The sequence below is a fragment of the Danio aesculapii genome, chromosome 9, assembly GCF_903798145.1.
Source record: "Danio aesculapii chromosome 9, fDanAes4.1, whole genome shotgun sequence".
NCBI lineage: Eukaryota > Metazoa > Chordata > Actinopteri > Cypriniformes > Danionidae > Danio > Danio aesculapii.
In genome coordinates, this window is record NC_079443.1 from 10960873 (window position 1) to 10988298 (window position 27426).

The window sequence follows — 27426 nt, forward strand, 5'->3', positions numbered from 1 at the left end:
GTGTCACTGACTATAGTTTCAGGAGTTTTTAAATTTAGTCATCGCCTATCCAAGTTTTAGGAACAATAAATAATAACATGACCTCTAGTAGATCATTTGGTATCAGAAGTGTCTTAAATGAAAGGCAAAGGCCTCTAGATCACGCTTATTTTACCAAAATAAAATACTACCATGTATTGATTTTTATTTAATTAGGACAGTAAGCTCTGATTTTCTTTAGACAAAAGTCTCGTCACTTCACATAATTAATGTACAGTATAGAATATAAAGTCATGGTAGAGTGGAAAAAATTTTTAAATTGTGTATGAGTCCCATGAACTTGGAGGACTGCATCCATACATTAATAAAATCCATACTTATTAATAAAGTCATCTGGAATGGCAAAGAAAGCCTTCTTGCAGGACTCCCAGAGTTCAACAAGATTCTTTGGATTCATCGTCAATGCCTCCTCCTTCATCTTACCCCAGACATGCTCAATAATGTACATTTCTGGTGACTGGGCTGGCCAATCCTGGAGCACCATAATCTTCTTTGCTTTTAGGAACTATATGGAGGCTTAAGTATAAGACTAGCGCTATCCTGCTGAAGAATTTGCCCTCTCCTGTGGTTTGTAATGTAATGGGCAGCAGATCTTGCACGCCCCATACTGAATGTAACAAACCCCAAACCGTGTTTTTTCCTTTACCAAACTTGACTGATCACTGTGAGAATCTTGGGTCCATGCAGGTTCCATTATGTCTTCTGCAGTATTTGTGATGATTGGGATGCAGTTCAACAGATAATTCATCTGAAAAATCTACCTTCTGCCACCAAATGATCAATTAGAAGTCAAGTTGTTATTTGTTGCTCTTACAACTGGACCGATGATAAGATCTTTATATATATATATATATATATATATATATATATATATATATATATATATATATATATATATATATATATATATTTGTGATTTTAGAGATGTGAGCTCCAGGATGTCAGCAGCTATTCAGCACTCATAAACACAGCCTTATCTTGGCCACTTAATCTGGGTTTGATTAAAAGAACTGCATGCACTGGGTGATATCTTGTACTTTCATGTCTTGATCACCAAAATAATATTAGGTTACATTTTATTTTGATGATCGGTTTGTTGAATTTAAGTTACATTGCATCTACATGCCAACTAATTCTCATTAGATTATATGTAAGTAGACTGTAAGGTTGGGTTAAGGTTAGGGTTAGTGTTGACATGTACTTGCAAAGTTTCTTATAGTCAGTTAAATGTCTGTTGAAGGAGCAGTATCAACAGATATTAAGCAGACAGTCTACTAATACTCAAATGGACCATCAAAATAAAGTGTTACCCAATATTACAAAATGGCCACATTTTAAAATATTTGAACCCTACAGGAAGTGTCCACCCAAAAAATGAGAACAGATAAATGCGAACGAGTCTGAACATAAAATACAACAGAAGTCAGTGGGAACCATAATAACTAATGAGCAATTTTCCTTTCAGATGGACAATCATTTTTTAATACTGTGATGATATTTATTTTAAAAGGTCAAAATATGTTTTTTTTTCTTTGTCACATTGCAACATTTCAAAATATCATCAAAGCATCTAAAGCACAATGTCTATAATGCGTACTGTAATTTTATAGAACAAAATCATGATATATTAAATAAAACCAGACTTTTGATGTAAAATTCTAGAAATGTATAACAAAAACGAAACAAAACAAGTTGATACCATTCACATTTTTCAGCTTGAAGCACACAATACATCCAATAACTACATATTTTACTAGGAAAATAGTACTGTATTCCTTTAAGAACTAACAGAATTCTGAGTAAATTTATCAATTTTAAGTGTGGTGAATATTCTCATAAACCAAGGAATATGAAAAGCCATTTACCATAGATAAGACAACAATCTTTTTTTATTAGTTTTTATCATTATAAGGCTTGCACATGCATGTCTGATTTTCTAGTTATAAAGTCAGCAGATCTACAATATTTGCAATCCATTTCATCCCAAATCAGACTACAGATAATGCATTTCCACTGCTGTAGTGAATGCTTTGAGAAGTTGGTCATGACCTCTCAGTGGTATCAAAGTACATTTAAAATGTTCAGATGCAAAAACCTCTGAAATGTGAAAATCTTATTCTAAAATGAGCATTTTGCTCAGGCTCCTGTGCGTACAGGTTTAGTGATTTTACTTTTTTGATGATTAATAGGTTATTTTCTTTGTCTTTAAAGTGAAATAACTGAACATAAACATCTCATCACCTTAGAATTGTAAGGTTCTATCTGGCATTTTCGTCAAAATTTCGTCACATTTTCTTATTTATTGACATTTTATTTACATGATGTGATGTTTTTGTATGAGTTGTTTACATTTTAAAACCTTTTATTAAAAAGCACAAACGGTTTATCTACAAAGTTGACCTCTAGCTTGGCTCTATAAGGTTTTTCCTGTGAGCCAATCAGCATTTGTAATGCATGCATGAGGACCAATCAGGATCAGCTTTCTTTGTCATTTCACCGGACTGTTCCACTGACAGCGGGAAAGACCAGAAAGACAAAATCACACAAAATCAGAGTCGGCTAAATAATGCCGCACCACATAAAACTGAGATGTGTGTAAATGTGAAAGATTTAGAAGCATTTCTTGAGATAAAATTTTAAATTTTACATTGTTGAAAAAGAAACGAGTATTAAAAAAATACTATATTAAATGTAAAATATTTATATTTGTGTATATATAGTCAGTAAAACATTTTTCAGTGTTTATTAAACTCATTTGCTCATTGTATGTTTTCTTTTAAAGTCTTTAAATTTAATATTAAGCCTTGATGGGCAAATACTTAATTTAATTCATGGGGCATATAATTCAATAAATATAATTCAATAATTCATATAAGGCATATAATTTAATAAATATTAACATATTAATTAGATCTAATTAACGGCTGCACTGGACAAAATCTTTAGCACAGCCTTGTATGCTTAATTTGAACAAGAAAAAAAATCATCCTAAAATATGAAATAAATGTTATAGAAAGCAAAAAGTTAACTTTCTCAAGCATCAAAATATTGTTACAACACCAAATTATATATATTTTTGATTGTATTTCTTGAAAAGTAATGCTTTAATGAATGATCTGCCAGATAGAAAATGACTTTTAAGAATTAGAAGGTTCTATCTGCATTTACCATGGGTTTTACACTCCAATTTGCAAATGTAAGAGAACTTTGATAAATCACATTTAGAGTAAGTTTAGGGTCTCTGTCATGTTAACTGTTACACACATCTTGCTTGCTATATGGAATGCAAAAACTCTGAAGCTCAATATCTCAAAATAATTTAGAACGCAGATAGGTGACGATATTGTAGGCTGAGAAAAATGCTGATTTTTAGAAGATTTTCTTCATTCTTTTCATTTTCAATGTAGCTTAGGATAAGGCCAATGGCTGATGAATGACAGGGTGTTGTCACATTTTGCAGGTCTGATTGGCTTAAAACAAGCTCTGGTGTGACTGTGGTGTTAGTGTGGCTCATTTTATGAGTGACTAATGTCATTTAAACCTAAAACCACCGATCAGCTTGCTGAATGCAATACAAATGGCACACTGACCAAAGACATTTAAACAAACCTAAAACAGGACAAGTTGTCACAAAATACAAACCAAAAGGACAGACAGATCAAAAACATCAGCTTTTTTTGTACCATTACAACATGCCTACCTCACAGGACATATATCATTTCATCAGCAGTCTGAATTTCAACATTAAAAGTAAAGGGGTAGAGTGAAATCATTATTATAAGAAACTACGAAGGAATATATTTGATCATAATATTAGCATCAGGAAAGATACAACAGAACCATACTATTTACAAAAGACACTGAAATTTGTGCTAGCATTGTAATTACTTACAGTAATTATATCTGCACATTTCTTACACTTTATATGAGTGAATAGCTAGTTTTTCCACAGAATCTGAGAAGTTATAGATGCCAATATTAAAACAGATTTATGGTAATTAAATTGGCCTCTATAATGCAAACTTCAAATTAGTGATTGATTTACAAATTGTTTGAAATGTGTCATCGTTCCTCGTGTAGAGATGTGTCACTGGTTTTCTTTGGCAGGAAATGTAGGAAACTTGATGACAAGAGATCTTCACGGGTGTCTCAGCAAGTCCATATTGTAAAGAGAACTGCAGCTTCAGTCTGCCACAATCAGAACGATTCTGTGGAAATACAGATGTAACTGTAACAAGTAGGAATATCATATATACTGTATGTTAAAGAGATTTTTCTGCCAAAAATGGTACTTCTCCCACAATTTACTCATCCTCCACTTAATCCAAACCTGTTTTAGTTTCTTTCTTCTATATCTTCTGAACGAAGATATACTGAAGAATAGTAGAAAAAGTCATCCACTGACATTCATTGTAGAAAAGAAATATTATTAAGTCAATAGTTATGTCCCACATCAATCATAGACAATCATGTTGTAATGTGAAGTAGTTGCTGACAACAGGGAGTGTGGATCCAAACGCAGGTTTATTAAATAGAATGGTCAGGCAAACAAATGTATACAAGAGATCCAGATTCATAGTCAAAATAACAGGCAAATGGTCCGAAGGCAGGCAGCAGACAAGCTAGAACAAACAAAACAATGCAAGGTTCAAAAACACGGAAGGCAAGGAAAACACATCATAATGTACACTATTTAGTTTAACAACACATGTTTGTGCTGTTTTTATAGTCCTTGTAATCAATCTTACAAAGCAGCATCAGCTGAGTCTAATCAGTCAGGATCAGAAACCGGTTGTGTGTGTGTGGTGCATGACTGGACCTTGTAGTCCATATACCGGCAGATTTGTCGTTTTATGAGATCTGTAAGTCTACCAGCGATCGGTATGGGCTAGATTGCTGGTGACTGTGACACATGTAGGGCTCTGTTTTGACGATTTATGCACAAAGTGCAAAGCGCAGGGCGCAAACGCATTAAGGGCAAGTTAGAATCCACTTTTGATAATATAAGGATGGAAAAATCCCTCTCATCTCAAATTCCCTTTAAGAGTCAGTTGCGTCGCACCATAGCACATTTGCTGTTTACATGGTGGACTTTGTAAGTGTAAAAACTGAACCCTTCACTAGAGAGAAAACAGTTAAACAGAGCATCTACAGCTCGAGAATGAGAGATGAGATAATTTTACATTATTATAAAGGAGAACATTTCAGATAGCACTTAGAGGTTTTTGCATCTGAACTCTTCATATACACTTAAAAGAGAGCACTGATTCTCCGTTGAAGTCCCATGTAGTGCTTTAAATGTTAAAATAAGAATTTTAAAATCAATTCAACCATTGATAGGATGCCAAAGTAACTGTGAAAGCCAACACAGGTAGGTACATTGGAGGTACATGCCCAGGGTTACATTTTTGTGAAACTGTGTAAATGTGCTTCAACGTGTTTTCCAGTATGTGAGTGAAATGAACTCTACAGAGAAGTACGGCGTTGACAACTTTTGTTCCTTTTTTACATTAAGTTACTTACTTGGACATATTATCAAGGAATAAAAGATTATTTGTGCATGGCACCCAATGAATACCTCAAAACCCTTAAAAGCTTCTATGATTTGTAATCAGTTGTGCCTCACTTGCTTATCTCTATATGGATGATTTTTCTGCCATGGTCAGTTTGCTTAGTAGCTCACCTTGTACAGTGTTCAAGCCATAGTTAACAACCCATAACTGGGCCAGATATGTTGGTGTGTCATGACTGCAATGAGTTTGATATACCCATAAAGCTTCATGGCCACGTGTTTTCTCGAAGCGGCCCACATGATGTATGCCAGTGCCAGAAGAATGCCTGCTGTGCCAGCTTTATGCCAAATCTGGGCCAGAATTCTTTGCTACCAGGGATGTCAACAATTACAGTGAACGAGTGGCCCTCGTTAAAATATTGAACACATTGATGCAGTATGTCTGGTCCGCGACATTTAGAAACTCCAAACACCGACCACACGTAAAGCAAAACCGCGTTAACTGCTCATGTGTTTGCCACAAAACAGGCAAAACAACCCTCGACCGCATTCCATGGTCACCATAAACTTTATTTACGGCATGTACTCCACAACAAGAATTTACCACGCTCACCAATGACAACAACACTTTTCCGCGTGTCACTTCTGGTGTGTGGTACATTCCCTTTCAGAAAAGAATCTGTCATTTTAAATTTGTTTCTGGACTGGTAAAAGTGATTTGCGTCTTGTTAAATTTTTTTCTAAAATGGAAATTTGTTTCATCCTTGGTAAAATCGTTTTTCCTATGTAATTGTGTCTTATGATAGGTAAAAATGTAAATTTGTCACGGGCTTCGTAAAAGTATTTCACACTTTGTAATGTTGTTTTGCACTTCACGGCTACCGTAGATTTGTCATCATTAGCTGCAAGGAAAGGTCGCTGGAGCAATGTATTTCACGTTTCACTAAAATGTTGGCAGTGATTTCCAATGACACCTGGGATGGTGAAAGCATAGGAATGTACTATAATCTGTTTAGAGATTTTGCTGGAAGGTCATAAAACAAAGCATTATAGTATAGACCAATCTAGGTGTTGTTATGGCTTTCTCTGTGTGTGTGTGTCATGAAGTCACTCACTGTTTGTTTCCTGGTGTCTGATAGGTCCACCTTGACACACCTGCAGCGAGTTGCGCTATCGCAAATTGGCTAGAAAAATGGATCCCCAGAGAAGAGAGGAAGACTTCACTTCCAGTCATCAAGCTTTATTTTTGTTTGTATTTTATTTAATTCTTACTTTATCATGCTTTGTTGTTCTTTGAGGTTGCTAGTCTTAAGTTAATGTTGGATATTTTTTGGAAAATTTGAGTTTTAAATTTTTTTATTAATTCTTGTTTAGTTATGACATCTGATTTGTTTGATTGTTTTGTTTTAAATGTATTTGTTTGCTGAAATTGGATTCACATGTTCTCTTTATGTTTGTGAATGAAACTTTTAAAAAAGGGTTTGTTACAGTGTAAAGCACCTAATGTCTGTTTTTTTCCAGCATTCTTCAGTATATCTTTTGTGTTCAACAAAAGAAAGAAAACCAAACAGGTTTGGAACAAGTGGAGGATGAGTAAATAATGACAGAATTTTCATTTTTGGGCAAATTATCTCTTTAAATCTGATGAACAGTAGTAACCTGACTATGTCGCTAGTTCCGGACTAATCCGCTAGTAAGATCAATATCAGACTGGGTCAGTCAATTTTTGTCTTGTTTGACACTACAGGCCCTGACAATGAAGCAGAAATTGGTCACAGGAAGATGTTTTGCACTTCCTGCTCTGCATTCTGGGAAACACCTACATTTAGCTGTCTGCTTCTCTGTTTTCTCGGCCTCTTCTCGGTAGCTGGTGCTCTTCAGGCTCTGCGCATGTAGAACAGAGGCATACACATAAAAGCATGAGGAGCCATATTGTGATACGGATCAATAGTTTACTCATTAATTCAGTTCAATCTATTATTTCAAGTGTTGTGTTTTTTTACACACACTGTTAACAAATTCCTGTAGAATCTACAGTAACTTACAGGCAGCAGTTCGCCAGTAACTTACTGTAAATTAATTGCAGCAAAAACACTGTATTTATATTTACAGCACCATTTATCTTGCTGGACATGTTTTAACAGAATTGCATGCATATCTTTGCTGTAAAATATTTAGTCATTTTCACAATGCAACTTTAAAATACAGTAACATACTGCACAACTGTTCTACAGCAAAATACAGTTCATATTACAGTTAAATACTGTGTAGTTTGCAAAATTTGCTAACAGTGCACACACAAACACACCCATAATATAATAAATCTCATACACCTATTTATGATGTAAATCAAGTTCAAATATAACAGTTTATAAAGTAATGAAGCAGTGAAAGAGGCTATTGTGTTTTAATGGATCAAGAAAGCCATAAAACAGAAAATTATACCACAAAAACCAGACTCTGTTACAGACTTAAATTTGACTCTTTTTTTTTTTTAAATGTCAAGGATCATAAATAAAAGTATTTAAATCATGAAATAACTTTGGTGTTCATTCAAATATACGCACACATTTTGGAGCTTAAAAACTCTAGAAGCACACCAGTCTGGTAAAATAAAACAAAAAAATCCTAATGTCATAAGATATGTTTTATGATTTTTTATTGCACGCTATTTTTGGTGATGTTAATTTCATAGACAAAACTGAGAATTATTTATTGTTCAAAACTAATTTCAGGAACAATCATATCAGCCTGTTCTAGATAAGCAGTTATATGGGATGAGATCTTACAAATTGGTTATTTTGTTTGATTTCAATATAAGATTGTGCTGGCATAAATACTGACCATCCTTGCGCAGGACACACTTCCACAAACAGAAACACAGGCAGAGGACCAGAAGAAAAGCAACTGTAGTCACAGAGATCAGGATGGCGAGAGCTGTGCCAACTGATGAGGAAAAACAGTGAAAGACAATCCTTTAATGCTTTATTGATACTTTAGAGATTTTTTTCTTATTAATCTTTTTGTTATTATTTCACTTCAGGAATGACAGAATAATCAGACTTCAGAATATTCTGTTACTGGATGTTATATATATATATATATATATATATATATATATATATATATATATATATATATATATATATATATATACTGTATATATATATATATATATTTATTTATTTATTTATTTACACAACAGTTCTGTCTGGTTTTTTAATCTGATTGGCTGTTAGCCGTGCAATATTCTTCCAGTAACAGCACTCGTCCAGCCTCTTCACCCTTCACCTTTGTGTATTACTCCGCCCACATAGCAGAGGACACTCAACAGTTTGACAAATATTGCTGCTTTTGCGCAACATAATGTACCTTTGATGCATTTTTATGTGAGAATGTAGTTGTTTAGACTGCAACTATGCAGTTTATTTATAAGGATAGTGCCTATTTTAAAATATTTATAATTTCTAAGAGACAGCGCATCGGCAGCCATTAGCCTATCATACTGAGCACACTAAAAATACAGAGTAATTTTAAACTACAACCAATCAAATCATTTAAAAAAACAGGTAAGTGACTTTCTAAGTCGATCTTTCTCTTTTGTATGTTGTAGTGCTGTTTTTATACCATAGTAATTGTAGTGTACTGAGAGTGAGATGGGACTCATCTTAAAGTCTTAAAACCAGAGATGGCCATCTGTTTCTAATGAGTCTCCTGTTTTCGCTACTGCAGACTAGTTGAGTAAACAGAAAGAAAGAAGAAATGCCCATGTGTTCAGCATTTTTTCTTTATTTAAAACACAGCAGTAATCTGGTAATGCTAGGGACTGTGTTGCTTTGGCTTTTTCAGAGATAATTATTGTGATCTCCCGATTGCAAGAGAGAAACAACATGCCGTTCAGCCTTATAATCTTAAAACAGGCAAAATTACCTGTTTTGTCTTCACTTTAGACATTACGCTAGAGAATCATTCAAATACTATGTAACGTGTCAGTGTAGGTGAGGATTGAAGCCGGGTCTCTTGGACACAAAGCTGGGGCTTCTCCCTGCTGAGCAAACTCCTTTACAGATGAACCCATGAGCAGAAGATAATAAGGGAACTTGAGACTTTGGTTTCAGAAAAAAAATTAACAAATGACCTTCACTTGAAAAATAAAATGTAAAGTACAACAGAAATGACTGAAGCCGAGCTTTGAGTAAACAAGTAAAACCAATAAGACATGATGGTCAAAAAAGGCAGACTAGTAAAGTGTCACTTTGCTTCTCTAGACAATCTGGAGAACACCAGGCAGTAATAGCTCAAGACTGAACACAGTGGCTTGTAACACACACACTTATATAGAGCAAAACACAGGTGTAGCTAATCAAGCTTGAGTGGTGGCACACAGCAGATGGTGAGTAAGTGGTGCCATCCACTGTTCAGGAGGAAGCATAGAAATGGGATCCTGTTGTGCGAGAAGACAGGAGCACCTCCTTCTGGTTAGGAGGGGGAATACAGCTTAATGATTTCTTACACACTAGCTCTAAAGTGATGTTAGTGAATGAGCAACGGCTTCTGCTGTTCTGATGTCAACTGCAGATGTGAATGAATAGTGGAAGATATGCCTCATACAAAAGGATTTTTAGACTCTCTGTGTTTGATTTTCTTTTTTATATACACGATTATGCCATTGAACTGTAGTATACATGCAATATCACACTCACAATACCATAAGTAAATGTATTTACTAACATCAACTAAGTATGAATAATCTTGTAAAGCATTTATTAATCATAGTTCAACTATGCATTTACTAATGTATTATTAAAATCCAAAGTTGTACTTGTTGACATTAGTTAATGTACAATAACATTATAACTTAAATAACTTAAATCACATTAACTAATCTTAACAAAGATGAACGAATATCATAATAATCGTATTACTAATTGTTTGTTTATGCCAACTTAACTGTGGACATGTTCATGTGGATAAGTCCACAGATGGACATTTCTTTTGTGGATAAAAAATTCTAGCGTGTGAAGAGTTTTCAAACAATGATCATCCTCCAACAATAAGTTTACTTTTCAAAATTCCACAGGGCCAAAAGTGTCCAGTAGCTGAAGAAAGTTTAAGACAGAGATAAATCCACGTCAAATTAAACAGCACGCGTTTAACTAACTCTACTGTACATTATATACAGGGGCTTAACAAATAACCCAAGGAATGCGTGTATCATATTTAAACTGATATAACCAGGCTGCGTGTTATGACAGCCTTAGGACAACTCTGCAGTGCTTTGTGATTAAGATCTATTCCCATTCCACCCTTTTTTAAAAACTACAGAAGTATTTTCTTGGCTTTAAAGGTTTGTTTCCTGAGCACTTCTGTCCAATGGTAGATAACTATTTAAAATCAAGACATTTTTACAACTTGCCAGGTTTTTACTGTTGAAATCTAAAGCAGTTTTTCACAATACAACAAATTCTCTGAGCTCAATCAATATATTGCTATACAGAATGTTATGCAACATATACCAACATAAAATCCATAAAGCTTTGTTTGGAATTTGCTAAACAATAGTAACTCAGTTTGTGTACAATAAAAAAAGAGATTTGTGTACAATGATTCTAATCATTGTACACAATGATCAATTCTAAATTCTACACACAATACCCCATAATGACAATGTGAAAAAAAAAAAAAAAATTTAAATTGTTGCAAATTTATTAAAAATAAAAAACCTGAAAAATCACATGTACATAAGTATTCACAGCCTTTGCTCAATACTTTGTTTATGCACCATTGGCAGTAATTACAGCTTCAAGTCTTTTTGAATATGATGCCACAAGCTTGGCACACCGGTCATTGAAAATCTGTCACAATCACCAGTGCGATCCAACCTGTGCGGATCGCTGGTAAACATGCAGATCGCAACATATTCAGTCATACACCACTCACACTCCTGCCCTAGATCCCCATGACTGCAAACAGACACAGCTGAAGCGGTTCAGGACTAATTACACAGACTATATATACATCTCTCAAACACACACATGTTGCTGAGTCTTTTCCTTGTTTTGCCCTGCCGTGCTAGACCCTAGCCTTGTTTTCTTGTTTTACTCCTGTCTGCTGCCTGCCTTCGGACCACTCGCCTGATATTTGACAATGACTCTAGATTTGCCTGTATACATCTGTTTGCCCCTGTGTTGACCATTGCTATTCTGTTTAATAAATCCTGCGTTTGGATTTGCACACCTGTTGTCAGCGTCACTTCAAGTTACAGCTTGTTTCATATATGTAAAACAATGTTTAGTGTATTGTGTGAAAACATTTTTTTGTGACTTGTGAGTGGGCAGGTATTAGTATTAGTGACTGTCAGTGTTGGGGAGTAACTAGTTACATGTAACGGCATTATGTAATTTAATTACAAAATAAAAGTAACAGTAATTCGTTACAGTTACTGAGAAAAAAATGTGTAATTAAATTACAGTTACTTATGAAAATGTTAAAGATGACAAATGAGGTTACATCTAAGTATGTTGAATAATATTAATCTGTTGCTTTGCATGTTTTTGATAAGCACAATGCCTTCTGCTAAGGCCATTTATTAAAGCAATGCCATTATGCTTTTGATTGGTTTTCCGGTTTGATTGCAGTCCACCACGTCTACCAGTTACAATAATCCTCTCTGCCGCTGAAAGCATTAGGCTACTACAACCAATCTGCAAACTGCCACCATGGCCAGTGACAAAAATGCATTTCATTGCTGGAAATTTAAAAATAAATTCACTCTGAAATCTGAGAAGGGCACATATATAACAGTTCAGTGCAAAATTTGTTTGCCAGCTGTTAAAATACTTTCAACACCAAAGGCTTCAATGTCGAACCTGAGGAAGCATCTGCAGGTATGTAACCTAGCCTTTCTTTATTTTATAAAAGCAAATGATTTTTGTCGTGATTGTAAGTGTACAGAAATAAAAACAGACCCTTTCATTTTGAATGATATATCATGACTCACAAAGTCATCGATTTGTAAAATTCAGGGCACCAACAGACTCTTCTGGCCAAAGCGATTTCATCACATTAACAGTGTTGAGCAGTAGTGTCGCTACCATAGACTGTAAAAGCGTCCACACAAGCTACATTTACCGATTGCGGATTAATAAGTGAAGGCACCTAAATTCACAGAGCTGTGAGGCCGGTGTCTAGCCGATGAAAGTAAATCCATATGATGGCGAGAATGATGATTTCTTCTTCTTCCTGTTTTTCAGTGGTCGACCACAAACTGGTCTGTGATGTCGCCAAACAATTAGGCTAACATGAGAAACTTGCTTGATAGAAAGATGACTGAGGGAGAGAGGGTTTATATATATATATATATATATATATATATATATATATATATATATATATATATATATATATATATATATATATATATATATATATATATATATATATATATATATATATATATATAGTTTACTGTAGTAAAGGCTGAAGTATACTATGGTAATTACTATTAGTACTATTATTACCTGCTTGGTGTAAATGCTTGAAAATGATTTAGTTGAAAATATCCATTAGAAATTTAAAAGTAATCAAAATGTAATCAGTTACTTTACTTTTATAAAGTAATCAAAAAGGTACACTACTTATTACATTTTAAATAGAGTAATTTGTAATTTATAATCTATTACATTTCCACAATAACCTCCCCAACACAGGTGACTGCTAATATTACTATATTATATCACAAAATACGGAAAACTGCTAGTTTACCAATGACATGCAGTGAGGTTTGTGGCTGGTGAGGCACTCAATCTTTCAAAGTCAAAAGTCAAATTTACAAACATATTCACCCAATATATTTGCCTACTACTGATTGTGTTTCATATATTATATGAGCATTCTTTCTATACACATGGCAGGTACATATTGGGCCAAGGAAGAATGTAAAATGTACAGCGATTAAATATGCCTCTCAAAAAACATGAAGCTGAATGCTACAGACAACTATAACAAGCAACTTGAAGCATTGTTATTGTTATGAAGCACCATGCGGATGTGCTCTCTCTCATTCACACACACACACGCACGCACGCACGCACGCACGCATGCACACACACACAAACACACAAACACACAAACGCACACGCACACACACACACACATGATGATCGTGTTATCTTCTGTCCCATTCTTTGAAGCAATTCCTTTAGCTTCGGCATTGGTCGTCAATTATTTATTAACGTTTTGATTGAAAGTCCAATTTTGAGAATTTTTTTTTGAGCTGATATCTGCAATTTCTGCAGTTAATCAGAGCAAAACATAAAATAACTGCATAAAATGACTCCTGTTGAACTTTGCTACGTAGATGAAGAGCAACCACTGAACAAGAATAATGTGAGCTCATGCGCGCCTTCTTCAGTGGCGTTCATGTCTGTGTTCAGACTCAGAAAAGCACAAATTCTCTATTGCGCTTTTAAAAAGATGAATAAATCTCATACACGTCAATAAATCAAGTACGTCCCATGGCGTAAAAGTCACATCACAAAATGAAATTAGGCTTTTTGCGGAAAAACAAACGCTGACTGGATATGACAGAGTAATTCTTTAATCTCTTTTTTTTCATAATAGTTGGAAATCATTACTATTAAAGCAAAACATTTTGAAAAAAATAATAATAAATAAAAGTTGACAAAATACTTTGAAAGAAAAAAGTTGTTACAGCAGGGAAAGACAGCCAATATGTTGTCCATATATGTTATGGCGAGGTACGACTTGAGAAGAGAATTCGATTTGACCCTTTCAGCATGTCTAGATTGATGAGAGTTGACAGCAACTATTGGTAGAGACAATTTTGTAAATAATGGATACTGTTGGGTCATGCCCTTGATACCTCATTTACTGTATGTGGACCACAGTGAGTTGTTGACCTTAATTATTTATCTTTATATTATAGACTAAGTTGTAAATAAAGACAAACAAAAAAAGTTCTTATTTACTCCCAGTCACACACTGATGGCACATAACACTCAAAAAAAATCACAATGAAGTTTATTATAAGCTGTTTGGAACCTTTTGATTTTATTTAATTTGTCAGTTTTGTTAATTATATGTTGTCAAATTCCAATCTAAATTGCTTAAAATTAGATACTATTAGATTTAATTAATAAAAAAAGAGATGAATATGGTATAAACATATCTAGCTGTAGAAAAACACAGATCCATCTAGTTAAATTCTATGGGATTAGTTTACTCAAAATTCAGGGGCAAAATTGAAGCAGCTCAATGCTGCACAAAACAGATGAATTAATAAGAAACATTTAAAACACATTTGATTTATTGATATTACTACATAAATCTCGTTCTTATTTGTCTGATTTATGTTTAACTAACAAATATCAATCAAATAAAGTTTATTCGTTAAATTATAAAGTGTGTAATTTCTTTCTCTCATGGTGAGAGTTGCCATCAATATTCATGATAAAGACCATACTACACATACTTTCTAACAAAAAAAAGAATCTTATCAAATTAATATATAGTTTAAAACAGATTTCACTCACTTTTAGTGTTCATGGAAACAGCAATGGCCCTCTCCAGTCCTTTATGATGAACCAGACATTTGACAGAGACATCCTTCAGGAGTCCGGCCTGGATGGTCAAGGTGCTGATGACCAGAGTCGTCCCGTCACTCTGCTGGACATCGGTGGTAACAGGCGGACCGATGGTTCTGTCATTCCCCTCCACATTCCACACTATTTCAGCCTTTGGTCGGGCCACGGCTGTACAGTTGGCCTCGATTACTCCTGGCGATGTGGTCTTGTAGCTTACTTGAGGTTTAGGCAGGACTGAAAATGTACAGTTGAAGTCAAAATTTGGAGTTTTCAAGTGAGTTTTCACATATTTCCCAAATGATGTGAACAGAGCAAATAATTTATCACAGTATTTTTGTTAATACTTTTTCTTCTGGAGTAAGTCATATGTTTCATTTCAACTAGAATAAAAGCAGTTTTATATTTTTCTAATATTAATTTTAACATTATTAGCTTCCTTAAGCAATATTTGTTTTTGATTGTCTACAGAACAAACCATCGTTATACAATGACTTTCCTAATTACCCTAACTTGCTTAATTAACCTGATTAATCTAGTTTAAGTTTTTAAATTGCACTTTAAGCTCAATACAAGTATCTTGAAAAATATCTAGTTAAATATTATGAGGCAGCATTAAGGCAGCATAAAGTAGATCCAAGCAGGTTTTGACTGCATTACAATTCCATATCACTACACTGAATTATTTCAGTTTCTACACAGCTACAACAGCCCAAAAATGAGGTTTGAGGTCAGATGAGGTTTGTAGGAAACTAACTCTACACACAGAAGCACTTTGAGGCCACAAACCTGACAAATGTCTTGAAATACAACATTTGAACAGTGTCTTTAAGCATATTAAGTATAAGCAAAATAATTAACTCTGGTTTTTTGATTATTGAAAAAACTGCACAACACCTCAAACTTAGGCCCAATCCCAATTTTACCCCTTCGAATGGAGATTTTTCAGATCTAAGGAGTAAGAAAATTTCCCAGAAGGGGTAAGAAAATTTCACAGAATACACCAGACACAACAGCAGCATAGCTGCAACCGGGAGTAGGAGATCAACAAAGTAGTGTTTTTTTTTTGTCATTATTACGAATTTTTACGACAAACAAGCCTATGTTTTAATACATTCATAACCGAGTTTGTGTTTTACGGTCATGCTTAATAAAAAAAAAAATGCTAAAATAAAAACCTCTACAATCCATAATAGCTCCACTATATTCCCAGAATATTCTGTCACTCGAATACCCTGTCAGAAAAGTCAAGTGGCTGTGAATGATCTTTTTTATGTGCGCAAACTGGGGAGCAAGTATGAAGAAGGTTGTGCGTTGGTGCGCATGGGGACTGAACCAAAAAGCTGAGGGGCGGGGGGGCGGTGGGATTGATTGGTGATTCTGGGAGTTTTCTGGGAGACAGAACAATACGGGAGGTGGGTCGGGAGATGGGTCTGAAATACGGGAGATTCCCGGGAAAAACAAGAGTGTTGGCAGGTATGTTAAGATCATAGGGAGCTTCTGTGACCGCGAGAAATGCAAACGGCTGAAATTTAAGGTAGACGCACTGAAAAGTACACATGTTTGCAAACCTACCTAAAGTTACAAACAATAATTGCGATTAGAGCGATCATGTGGTGAATGTTGATCTTGTGTTGAACCCAATGAGCCTTGCATCTAAAAAAGAGCAAGGGTGTTCCTTTAGTGATATCGCTTTGACTCACGCGCTGAAATAGGCGGACGTGAAACAACAAACTGAGGATATGCAGACGCTCTGAAAACCGCTCCAATTGGTCCACCGTTTTTATGTTGTTAAATCGAAAAAAATGGACTGGGTGTGTTTATTTCACCCCAACATGACAGTCTATACACTATACCTACACACATGTCTGTACAAACAGCTTGAAAAGATTTTTCACCATAGATGACCTTTAATGTTGTTTTTTGTGTGTTTACATAGATGAGTATGGCCACTGTGTAAATGCGCAGTACAGTTAGGATCATATTGCCGCTTTAAATCATTATGATCACATTATATATGCCTTCAGTGATTTCCTGAAGGTAAATACCAAAAAGTAAAGCAACTGGAATAACTACAGCAGTCGTGATTTTCTGATCTCATATGAAGCGATCGCAATAACATATGATGATGTGTGCAGGTGTTGTAGTGGTGTCCTATTTCTTAGGGGTAAATTTCGAAGCCCTTCCCCTTCACACGTTTCAAGGGCCAAGCGGAATGGGAAGGAGAACAAAAACAGAATTGGGATTGGGCCTTAATGCTGTGGAAAATGCCATGTTATCAGAGGGGGAAAGTCCCCTCATTAGCGTAGGACATCAGTTTTGTTTAAAAAATTTGTAGAGTATAGACGGTTCTATATTTCGAATTTCTACCAAAACTTTTTTCAACATACTAATGACAGACTAATTATATTTTCAAATCCTATTAAGGACGGATAGTATGCGAATCGGGATGCAGCAAAATACATTTGCAGCTCTGCTTTCTTTTGAAAAGAGGGCTGGGAGCATAAGCTCATTTGAATTTAAACCGGTAGACCCAAAATTAGAATTAAAACCTAAAAGGGGCAGCTTCAAAGTTCAAAGTTATAAAACATTATTTGTTGAGTATTTTGAGATGAAATGTCACATACACACTCTAGGGACTTCAGAGACTTATTTTACCTCTTGGTAAAAGGGGCATAAATAGGTCCTCTTTAAAGTCCATGTGACATCAACATTTACAATGTTTATTTTGCTAGGGCACATTGTTATTTTTTTAGGTAAACAATTAATCCGTGCAATTTTATCTACTTTTAAAAAAAGGTTGTTTTGGTAATCTACTGATTCAGACGAATCAAAACAACATTTGCATAAAAGCTAAAAGACAAGGTTACTGCCTTAACAGCATCTACGAGCTAGGGCAAACAAAGCCAGACTAACCAGCCAAATCCCAAGATATACTCATGCATTAACTCCACTGAATAATCAGCATTTGTGTTGGCTTAGAAACCAAGAGTTGGCTTTGTGAACTAACAGATCTGCATGCCATTTCTGAGTGTTCACAGCCCACATACTTTCGTCAGAAGTTCAAAGCTACAGAGATGCCCATTCAGACCACAGCACTGGCACAAAAAGAGGATTACGCTTGTCATTCCTACAGTGAATAAGCAATTATTCTTATAAAATTCTTACAAAATAATGACCCCAAATACCAGAATGGTATGAGTAAGAGATGAATTTAATTAAATAACAAAATAATGTATGAAAATGTCAGGATTTACTTACACTTTATTGTATATTGAACCTGACCTTTCTTTTAAAAACATCCAGTTAAAGTTAAAATTATTAACCAGTTATGGCTGATTATTGGCTATTATCAATTATGATAAAAAAAATATATATATATATTTGCTAAATGATGTTTAACAGAGAGATTATTTTCTAACACATTATTAAACATAGTAGTTTAATAATTAATTATTTATTTTGTCTTTGCCATGATGAAAGAACACACTGATCATTTCAGTATCACTGGGCTAACCATAGTTACTTTTTTGTCCAGCTAAACTTAAAGACTTTCTAGAAGAAAAAGTAAGAGGAAATATTCACAAATTTCTTTGCTTTATCAAACAACACTTCAGAAATATTTGAAAAATAATCTCATAAGGGCTAATATTATTAACTTCAACTGTCAAAATTTGAAATGCAATGAAAGTCAATGTAAGTATATGCAAGTTATTTTGGACCCTCAACAGCTTTCAATGTACAAACAAAACCTGCTTCAGAATGTTTTCTTTATGTTAATTTATGTTTCTGAAGAAATAAAATCAGACAGCTTTGAAACTAAATTATGTTGAGTAAAAGACTTTAGGTAAGTTTTACTTGCTAAATCCTGTAGTTTTGAACAAACACAACAGCACACAGAGCAGAAGTGCACATCAATCTGAGAGAGACAAGGCAGGGGAATGACAGCAGCACATAGAGAGAAGCCCTGTGTTAGTGGAACAGTGACACAGTCATTCACTTTGGCCACAGTCTGAATAAATCATAGATCTCACAGTCACACCCTCCCACAATCAGTTTCTTTCACATCCCTCTCTCCCTCTCTGTCTGTTGTCCTCATTTCCACAGTTCTGTGTGTATTCAGCCTCGTCCTGCCCTCTCTGTGCTACAGCTCTAGCAGATCCATGCACTTAAATGGATTTGAACTACATTTTCACAGAATTCCGAGTCCAAGAATCAAATACTGCCAGCGGACTAATTATCCAAATCAGGCGCTTGAGTAAAAGTACAGATACACTAATAAAATATTACTCCAGTATTAAGTCCTCATCTTCGATATTACTTGAATTTGCTTAAAAGTATTTACAGTTGAATGTTTATTTTGCAGGAAAGTACCAACACTTGTCATACTCTAATAATCACAAAGATCATTCATTACAATTAAAGTGAAAACACGTGAAACATGTACTGAACCTCATTCACATCAGTTTGTAAATCCAGTAAATCTTTACTGGACTCCATCCAAATGGAACACTCGAATCAGCAAGTTGTTAACTATAGACTCACTCTAAATTAATCCCTTGAATGTGTGAGTTGTTTACTGTAGACTCATTCTAAATTAATCTCTTGAATGAGTTGTTTACTGTAGACTCACTCTAAATGAATCACTTGAATCAACAAGTTGTTTACTGTAGACTCACTCTAAATGAATCACATGAATGAGTTGTTTACTGTAGACTCACTCTAAATGGATCACTTGAATCAGCAAGTTGTTTACTGTAGACTCACTCTAAACGAATCACTTGAATGAATGAGTTGTTTACTGTAGACTCACTCTAAATAGACCACCTAAATCAGCAAATTGTTTGTTGTAGACTCACTCTAAATGAATCACTTGAATCAACAAGTTGTTTACTGTAGACTCACTCTAAATGAATCACATGAATGAGTTGTTTACTGTAGACTCACTCTAAATGGATCACTTGAATCAGCAAGTTGTTTACTGTAGACTCACTCTAAATGAATCACTTGAATGAGTGAGTTGTTTACTGTAGACTCACTCTAAATAGACCACTTGAATCAGCAAATTGTTTGTTGTAGACTCACTCTAAATGAATCACTTGAATCAGCAAGTTGTTTACTGTAGACTCACTCTAAACAAATTACTTTAATGAATTGTTTACTGTAGACTTACTCAAAATGAATCATTTGAATGAGTTGTTTAATGTAGACTCACTATAAATGGATCACTTGAATCAGTGAGTTACCTGAAATCTCATTTTGAACAGATTGCTTGAATCAGCAAGTTGTTTACTGGAGACTCACTCTGAATGAATCACTGTGAACAGATTACTTAAATCAGTGAGTTGTTTACTCACTCTTAAAGGATCATTCTAATCTAAGGCTGCATTCCAGTCCAATTTTGTATGCTCTGGCTACCCTCCCTCCATCTCCTTCCCCCGGAGGAGTGAAAACCTCACACAAGTGTTCACAACTTGCATAACATTGAATGGGTTTAAATGGAATGTCCTAATCCCTTGAGCACTTGGGAACTACACTGTTGGGACATTACAATCACATTGCATTCGGGGACATATAGGTGCTGGAGTGGACCTATAAAGCCGACTCAATCCCTTGGTCAAAATTGAAGGATTGAGGGTAAGTGCATTTGAACAGATCATTTGAATCAATGAGCTGTTTACTGAAGACTCGCTCTAAATTAATCATTTGAATCAGTGAGTTGTTTACCAGAGATTCACTTTGAACAGATGATTTGAATCAGTGAGTTGTTTACTGAAGATTCACTCTAAATGGCTCATACAAATCAGTGAGTTGCTTATTGGAAATTCTCTCTGAATTAATCATTTGAATTAGAGAGTTGTTTACCAGGAACTCCCTCTGAATAAATCATTTAAATCGTTAAACTCAGTTAATATTTATATTTGATAGTAACAGTGGTCAAACATTTTGAGACTTACCAAACACAGTAAGGCAGCTGGTGGCGCTCTTCATGCCATCTGGGTATGTGTGAAACTCACAGATGTAGCAGGCCTCATCTTCTGATTGGACTGGCCATAGTGTGAGCTGTGTATCAGACAGGGAAGGGCTCAGACTCACACGCTCCACAAACTCTTCTTCAATCACAGGGTCACTCTGCTTGGCAAAAAAGGCAACTTCACGGGATTCTGCTTTAGTCACAATCTTCTTCCACAAAACCTGCTTGACTTTCTCTGGCAGGCCGTACCGACAGGCCAGAGTGATTTGTTTTCCACCCACCGCAGTCTTATTGCCCTCTGGAATCACAGTTGCTGTAAAACAATGAAAATAAGTTACTGTTGACTAACAAAACAGCAACATTCACATTCGTCCAAGAAACAGTAAAGTGGTAGTGAATTCATGAAATATTGAGATATTTGATATTTATACATATACATATATATATATATATATATATATATATATATATATATATATATATATATATATATATATATATATATATATATATTTTTTTTTTTTAGATACTTGATATTCATGATTCTGCTGCTGCTTCTCGCTTGCATGAACATTGCAGTGTCCACAACACAATATCCAAAACTATAAGGTGGACCAGCAACCTGTTCTTCCACAAATTCTTCATACAATCTTATTTGTTTGTTAGTTTTAATTATTAATAGTAACTGATCAGAGTGGAGTGTGAACCAGCATTTCAGGCAAGGAGGCAGGCACACACACCAACACACCAGTCTAGAATCATTTGCTAATCCACCTTGAGGCAAGAGGAGTAAAGATTCAATGTAGAGCGTTTACTAATAGTCTTCAATGTGAAAGTTTGGAACAAAGCTCAGTGTGAACAAAATTTGTTATTTTACTTTTTTTTGATTTCAGGCAGCTGGGGTGCCGGAAAAAAATCATAAAATAACAGCTGTTAAATTACTGAAATTTACCATAAAATAAAAGGCGGTAAATTACAGAAATTTAACATAAAAGAACCGACGGTAAATCACAGAAATTAACCATAAAATAATGGGCAGTAAATTACAGAAATTTTGCAAAAAATAACAGATGGTAAATTACAGAAATTTACCATAAAATAACAGAAGGTAAATTACAGAAATTTACCGAAAAATAACAGATGGTAAATTACAGAAATTTTACGGAAATTCAAATTTAAGGAAATGTCTGTAATTTAACATTAGTTATTTCACGCTAAATGTCTGTAATTTAATGACCGTTATTTTATGGGGTTTTTTCCAGCACGCCATCTGCTGGAAAAAAAATCTGTAAAATAACAGATTTTTTTTTTTACAGATAAGCACACTGCTCTGCTGTGATCTTAAATTTCTTCACTCTCTTCAGTTCACTGACTGTAGTGGTTTCACAGCCATAACTTAGTTGCCATGGATTTTACAGATATTTTCAATGAGGTTTGAATCAGGACCCTGGACTGGTCATTTCATTATTTCACTATTTTCTATCTTCATGGAGCAGCTTTACCTGTTTTTCTGTGTGACAGGGCTCATTGTCCTGCATAAAATTGCTGGCTGATTGAGTGATGAATGCAGGGAAGGAAGCACATTGTGCTGAAAGGAGCTTCTGATAAACATTCCCACTCACTTTGCCATGCAGTTTTATAAGAGACCACACTCCTGCTACAGAAAACATCACCTTTCTTTCAGTTTTTTTCACTCTTTGAGTCTTTCTCCAGTTAAGACAGAGAGCATAATTTTTTCCCTCAGAACCAAATTCAACTTGCTTTTTCGGTAATAATCTCAATACTTTTTCCACCACTGTATGTTTCAAAATAACTCACAAAATATGCTTAAAACAGCTCTTTTATTACTGTTTGTTTAACTTTAAATAGGACTAAGCAATGATCTATATAACAAAATATAAGCAATTGTGGTTTGTTTCATTTCAATATCCACTACAGATGCTTAAAGATCTAGTCCAAAACTCACCTGTAACAGTAAGACAAGTCTGCCCTTCCCTTGAGCCTTTAGGATGAATATCAAAGATGCAAGTGTAACATCCCTCGTCCCTGTGGCTCACACGTTTGATGGTGATGGCGCTGGCGTCTCGTGGAGAAGCAGCGAGCTCCACATGCTGTTGACCGCTCACGCTGTCTTGTTGACCAGGCTGATATGAGATTAATGTCTGATTCTGCACATCCAGCCAGCGGATCTGATGCACTGATTCTCCTCTAGCCTTGACAAGCGTACAGCTCAGCGTGAAGGGCTGTTCAACAAGAGCCTCCAGACGTGCTGGAGCTGAAACCCTGCCTGAAACACACCAATACTGAGACCATGTCCGATAAACACTTACTCAAAGGGCAATGAGACTTCTGCACACCTTGTAGTCGGGACACCATTACCAAAGACACACAGATCTGTACACATCTTGGCATGGAGACCACAAACATTTTAGCCTAGAGGAAATAGAAGGAAATAATGTATTCATAGACTATAGCAGACAATAAATTAAATTTAGTTATTAATCAGGAATACTTTATGTCTTGAAATAGTCTGTACCCTTTGTATTGAGAGGGCATTTAACAGTCCAGGAGAATTTGAATGTGCGATGAATGTGAAGGTGATTTTTATCAGTTGGGGTCTTTTCCAACATCTTACTGAAGGGCTGCCATCTGTAACCATATTATAGAAAAAAATGCACAAAAAGACAATACAGGAAAATAAGTACAGCAGGGAAAATAAGCATTGAACACATCACCATATTTCTCAGAAAACATATTTCTAAATGTGCTGTCGACTTTAAATTTTACCCGGATGTTGACAACAACCAACGAAATCCATATATGCAAAGAAAACAAAATGTATGCATAATAAAATGAAATTAAGCAGGGGTAAATTATTGAACACACGAAGAATGGGAGGTGTAAAAAAGCAGTGAAAGCCCAGACAGCAGCTGAAATCTCTCAGTTGTTCTTCAGCAACCCTCTGCTCTTGTAAATAAATATGTGTTGCTTCAGTCCAACATCTACATTAGCAGTATGATGAAGATGAAATGAGGGTAGTCATTTCAGCAAGACTATTATCCAAAACACAGCCAAGGAATTCTCAAATGCTTTCAGAGAAAGAAAATCAAGCTGTAGAATGGCCCGGCCAATCACCTGACTTAAATCCAATGGAAAATACAAAATAAAGGTCAAATTTGATAGACGAGGGCCACAGAACCATCAAGATTTTTACACTGTTGAAGTCTGTAAAAAAAATCACACCTGAGCAATGCATGTGACTTCATTCTATAAGAGTCATCTTTAAGCTGCCATCACCAAAAACCCTTTTATATAAAATATTAAATACATTTCAGTATTTCAGTACTTTCTCCTTGTGTCATTTCATTGTTGTTACACATAACTAATTTTTCAGATTTGGTTTGCTTGATATATAAATAAAGACGGGTGACGCGGTGATGCAGGGTAGCATGTTAGCCTCACAGCAAGAAGGTCGCTGGTTCGAGCCTCGGCTGAGTCAGTTGGCATTTCTTTGTGGAGTTTGTACCCTTTGTACTCCGGATGCTCCAGTCTCCCCGACAGTCCAAAGACATGTGGTACAGGTTAATTGGGTATGCTAAAATTGACCGTAGTGTATGAGTATGAGTGTGGACATTTCCCATGGCTTGCGGCTGGAAGGGCATTTGCTGCGTAAAACATATGCTGGATAAGTTGGCGGTTCATTCTGCTGTGGCGACCCTAGATTAATAAAGGGACTAAGCCGAAAAGAAAATGAATGAATGAATATTATAAAGAGACAACTTAGTCAATTATATGAATCGCCTTGGTTTCACATCTTTAGCCATTTCCTGTTGACAAAAACATTGCCATATAACTGGGAAAACTTTAAGCCACCCTACCATTAGAATACTAGCGGAGTGCAGGAGATGGGACTTCCATTTATGGGGGTAATAAATGGTTATACTATAGTATAGTATAGTATAGTATAGTATAGTATAGTATAGTATAGTATAGTATAGTATAGTATAGTATATTTCCCATAAGGAATCATCTGTGAGTTGATGGGATAGGTAAAAATAAATATTATAAGAAGATGAGTGTTTCTTGACCTTGCATGCATATCAGCCTGTTGATGGAGACCCACAAAACTAATATATGACCTTTTATAATGCATAATATGAGTTCTTTAATATATGTTTACATGGATTGGATACATAAAAATACATTTCTGAACTATAAACAAGACATTTTAATGATAAAAGAAAATGTGTTTGAATATAACCATTTTTGTAAAGTAAATAACATATTTCTAGTACTGAGAGGTTGAAAGTTGGTCTAATATATAACAAAATATTTCAAATGTTTTTTTTTTTGAAGTTTCAATAATTTAGCATTATTTTCAAAGTTTTAAATAAAGATGGTTTGAGGAAGCTTTACAAAAGAAAATCTGTTTATCTTTGCTGTTTAAGTCAATGTGTTGTAATTTTCATTTAAAATGTTTTAATCTACATATTTGCAAAATTCTTTGTAGGTTTTAAAAAAATCAGTTAATAATTGTTTCATGATAAACAATTGGTAAATAATAATTTTATTTCAGCAAATGCAGCCCCTGCCATAATAATTATAAATAATTATTATTTATTCATTTTAAGAGGCTGATATTATTACCCAAGGATAAAGTACTATAAAATTCAACACTATAAAATAAAATGAAAAAATTGAATGAATATTATATATTTTAAAACTTTTTTTAAAACAACTGACACTCAAAATTATTTAAAATATCATAAAATGTTTCCCTTTTTTGGGAAAGTGAGTAATGAGAAAGAAATCTGAACTGGCCAGACTATTAGACAAGGAAGAGTAATAATGATGTCTTTTGACATACCTCTGTGTAGTGTAGATGCCCTCTGCTCTCAGCTGTACAAACACAACACACTCTTATCCACACTGAACCAACTGGACAGCAAGCAGTCCTTTCTCCACCCATCACTAACACAGCGTCAAGCACATGGTGGAGCCGCATCAAAACTCAATGAGCTGCCTACATTGTCAGGCATCATAGGCATCTCTGCACACCAAGGCGCACACACACATACACACACACAAACACACACAGACACTAAAACACATTTCTATATTTATGGGAACTTGCAATAGACTTTTTTACCCAAAGAATCATTTCCATTCCCTAAATCTAAAACTACCCCTAAACCTAATCTTCACAGAACATTAGTTTGTTTTACATTTAGAAAGTGAAATATTTGTACCTTGCAGTTAAACTCAAAATAAACAGATGTTTTGTATAAGGACAGATGAAAACATGCATAAACATTAGAAAACATAAGATTCACATTTGTAAATTGCCTATAATGGCTTAACTTCTGTGGTGTAAATATTAAATGTGCATATTTACAATTTTTTCTTATGATGCTTATATTTAAAAGCCCTAAAATGATGCATGATCATGTTGCCTGGTTGTATGTTGCATTGCATTTTAAAAAAAGACAACAAACCATTGTAATAGACCTTTTTCACAGCGGAATTGAATACCGCCTCAGGACATCAAATGACATTTTCACTGTCAACTTTGCCTTAATTTGGACAAGAACAGGTTGTTCGCTTGGTTAGTGAACTGATGTAGCCTAAATAAATCAGCATTTAAAAGGAATTTGTGCAGAAAATGTGTCTTACACGAAGCGTTTGCAACATTAGGTTACAGTAAGGTGCGCAGCCAACAGCATAAGATCTGCTAACTCAAGCCATTCGTTAGCAAAAATAACTATTTAACATCCAGCAGGATTAGTTTTATGTTAGTAGTTGTCCGTAAGCTGTGCTAACCCCCTCCTTCCTTTGTAGTCAGATACAGGCGAGTTGCTATCGGTCAATGCGAAAGAACGAGGAGCCCCGTAATGACAGGTTGCCTAATGCTCGTAAGGTTTACTCAAGTCTGGAAACATAATTTAGCTCCAACTCGCCGAAAAAAAAAAAGATGATTGTTGTTGTGTTCAGTGTTTAAATACGATTCTATTAAAGCACTTCAGTTTAACACTAATTACTAAATTTGTAAATTTTAACGCAAATAGCTTCAAAACAGTCCGTCTGTAGCGTATAGGGTGTGTTTCTGAATCTTCAGGTCAAAGTTAGTTCATGTTCCAGTTCATTTTGTTCATCTGCTTTTTATTAAGTTTTTATTATTTATTTAAAGAACAGCAATTAACATTTTACAACACAAAAAATATACATGCCAGGGGGTAAATATAAATAAAATACAAATATACAAAATGTACATATGAAATAATTAAATAAATACATTATAG

The 27426-nt window shown here is 34.9% G+C and overlaps 1 protein-coding gene across 3 annotated transcripts; it reads right to left on the reverse strand.

The window, feature by feature from the left end:
- Nucleotides 1-1910: 1910 nt before the first annotated feature.
- Nucleotides 1911-26173, reverse strand: zgc:113337 (uncharacterized protein LOC503741 homolog). Of its 3 annotated transcripts, none has more exons than XM_056465208.1 (9): nt 25995-26173; nt 23664-23776; nt 23485-23560; nt 23094-23414; nt 21111-21440; nt 15106-15390; nt 8396-8497; nt 7375-7435; nt 1911-4247 (listed from the first exon to the last, which is right to left on the reverse strand). In XM_056465208.1, the coding sequence occupies exons 3-8, from the start codon at nt 23552-23554 to the stop codon at nt 7377-7379; spliced, it is 1167 nt and encodes a 388-aa protein (XP_056321183.1). In that variant the 5' UTR covers nt 23555-23560; nt 23664-23776; nt 25995-26173; the 3' UTR covers nt 1911-4247; nt 7375-7376. The 3 variants fall into 3 exon arrangements, with proteins under 3 accessions (XP_056321183.1, XP_056321186.1, XP_056321185.1); XM_056465210.1 differs by lacking the exon at nt 1911-4247 and adding an exon at nt 4583-4661; XM_056465211.1 differs by lacking the exons at nt 7375-7435; nt 8396-8497.
- Between the last annotated feature and the right edge of the window lie 1253 nt (nt 26174-27426).

Excerpts from the sequence above, each read along its gene's own strand:
- zgc:113337 (XM_056465208.1), bottom strand. The coding sequence starts at position 23,554 with ATGTTTGTGGTCTCCATGCCAAGATGTGTACAGATCTGTGTGTCTTTG. Across the intron at positions 23,415-23,484 it reads AATGGTGTCCCGACTACAAG|GCAGGGTTTCAGCTCCAGCA; the intron begins GTGTGCAGAAGT and ends GGTGTGTTTCAG. Across the intron at positions 15,391-21,110 it reads CAGCTGCCTTACTGTGTTTG|TCCTGCCTAAACCTCAAGTA; the intron begins GTAAGTCTCAAA and ends GTACATTTTCAG.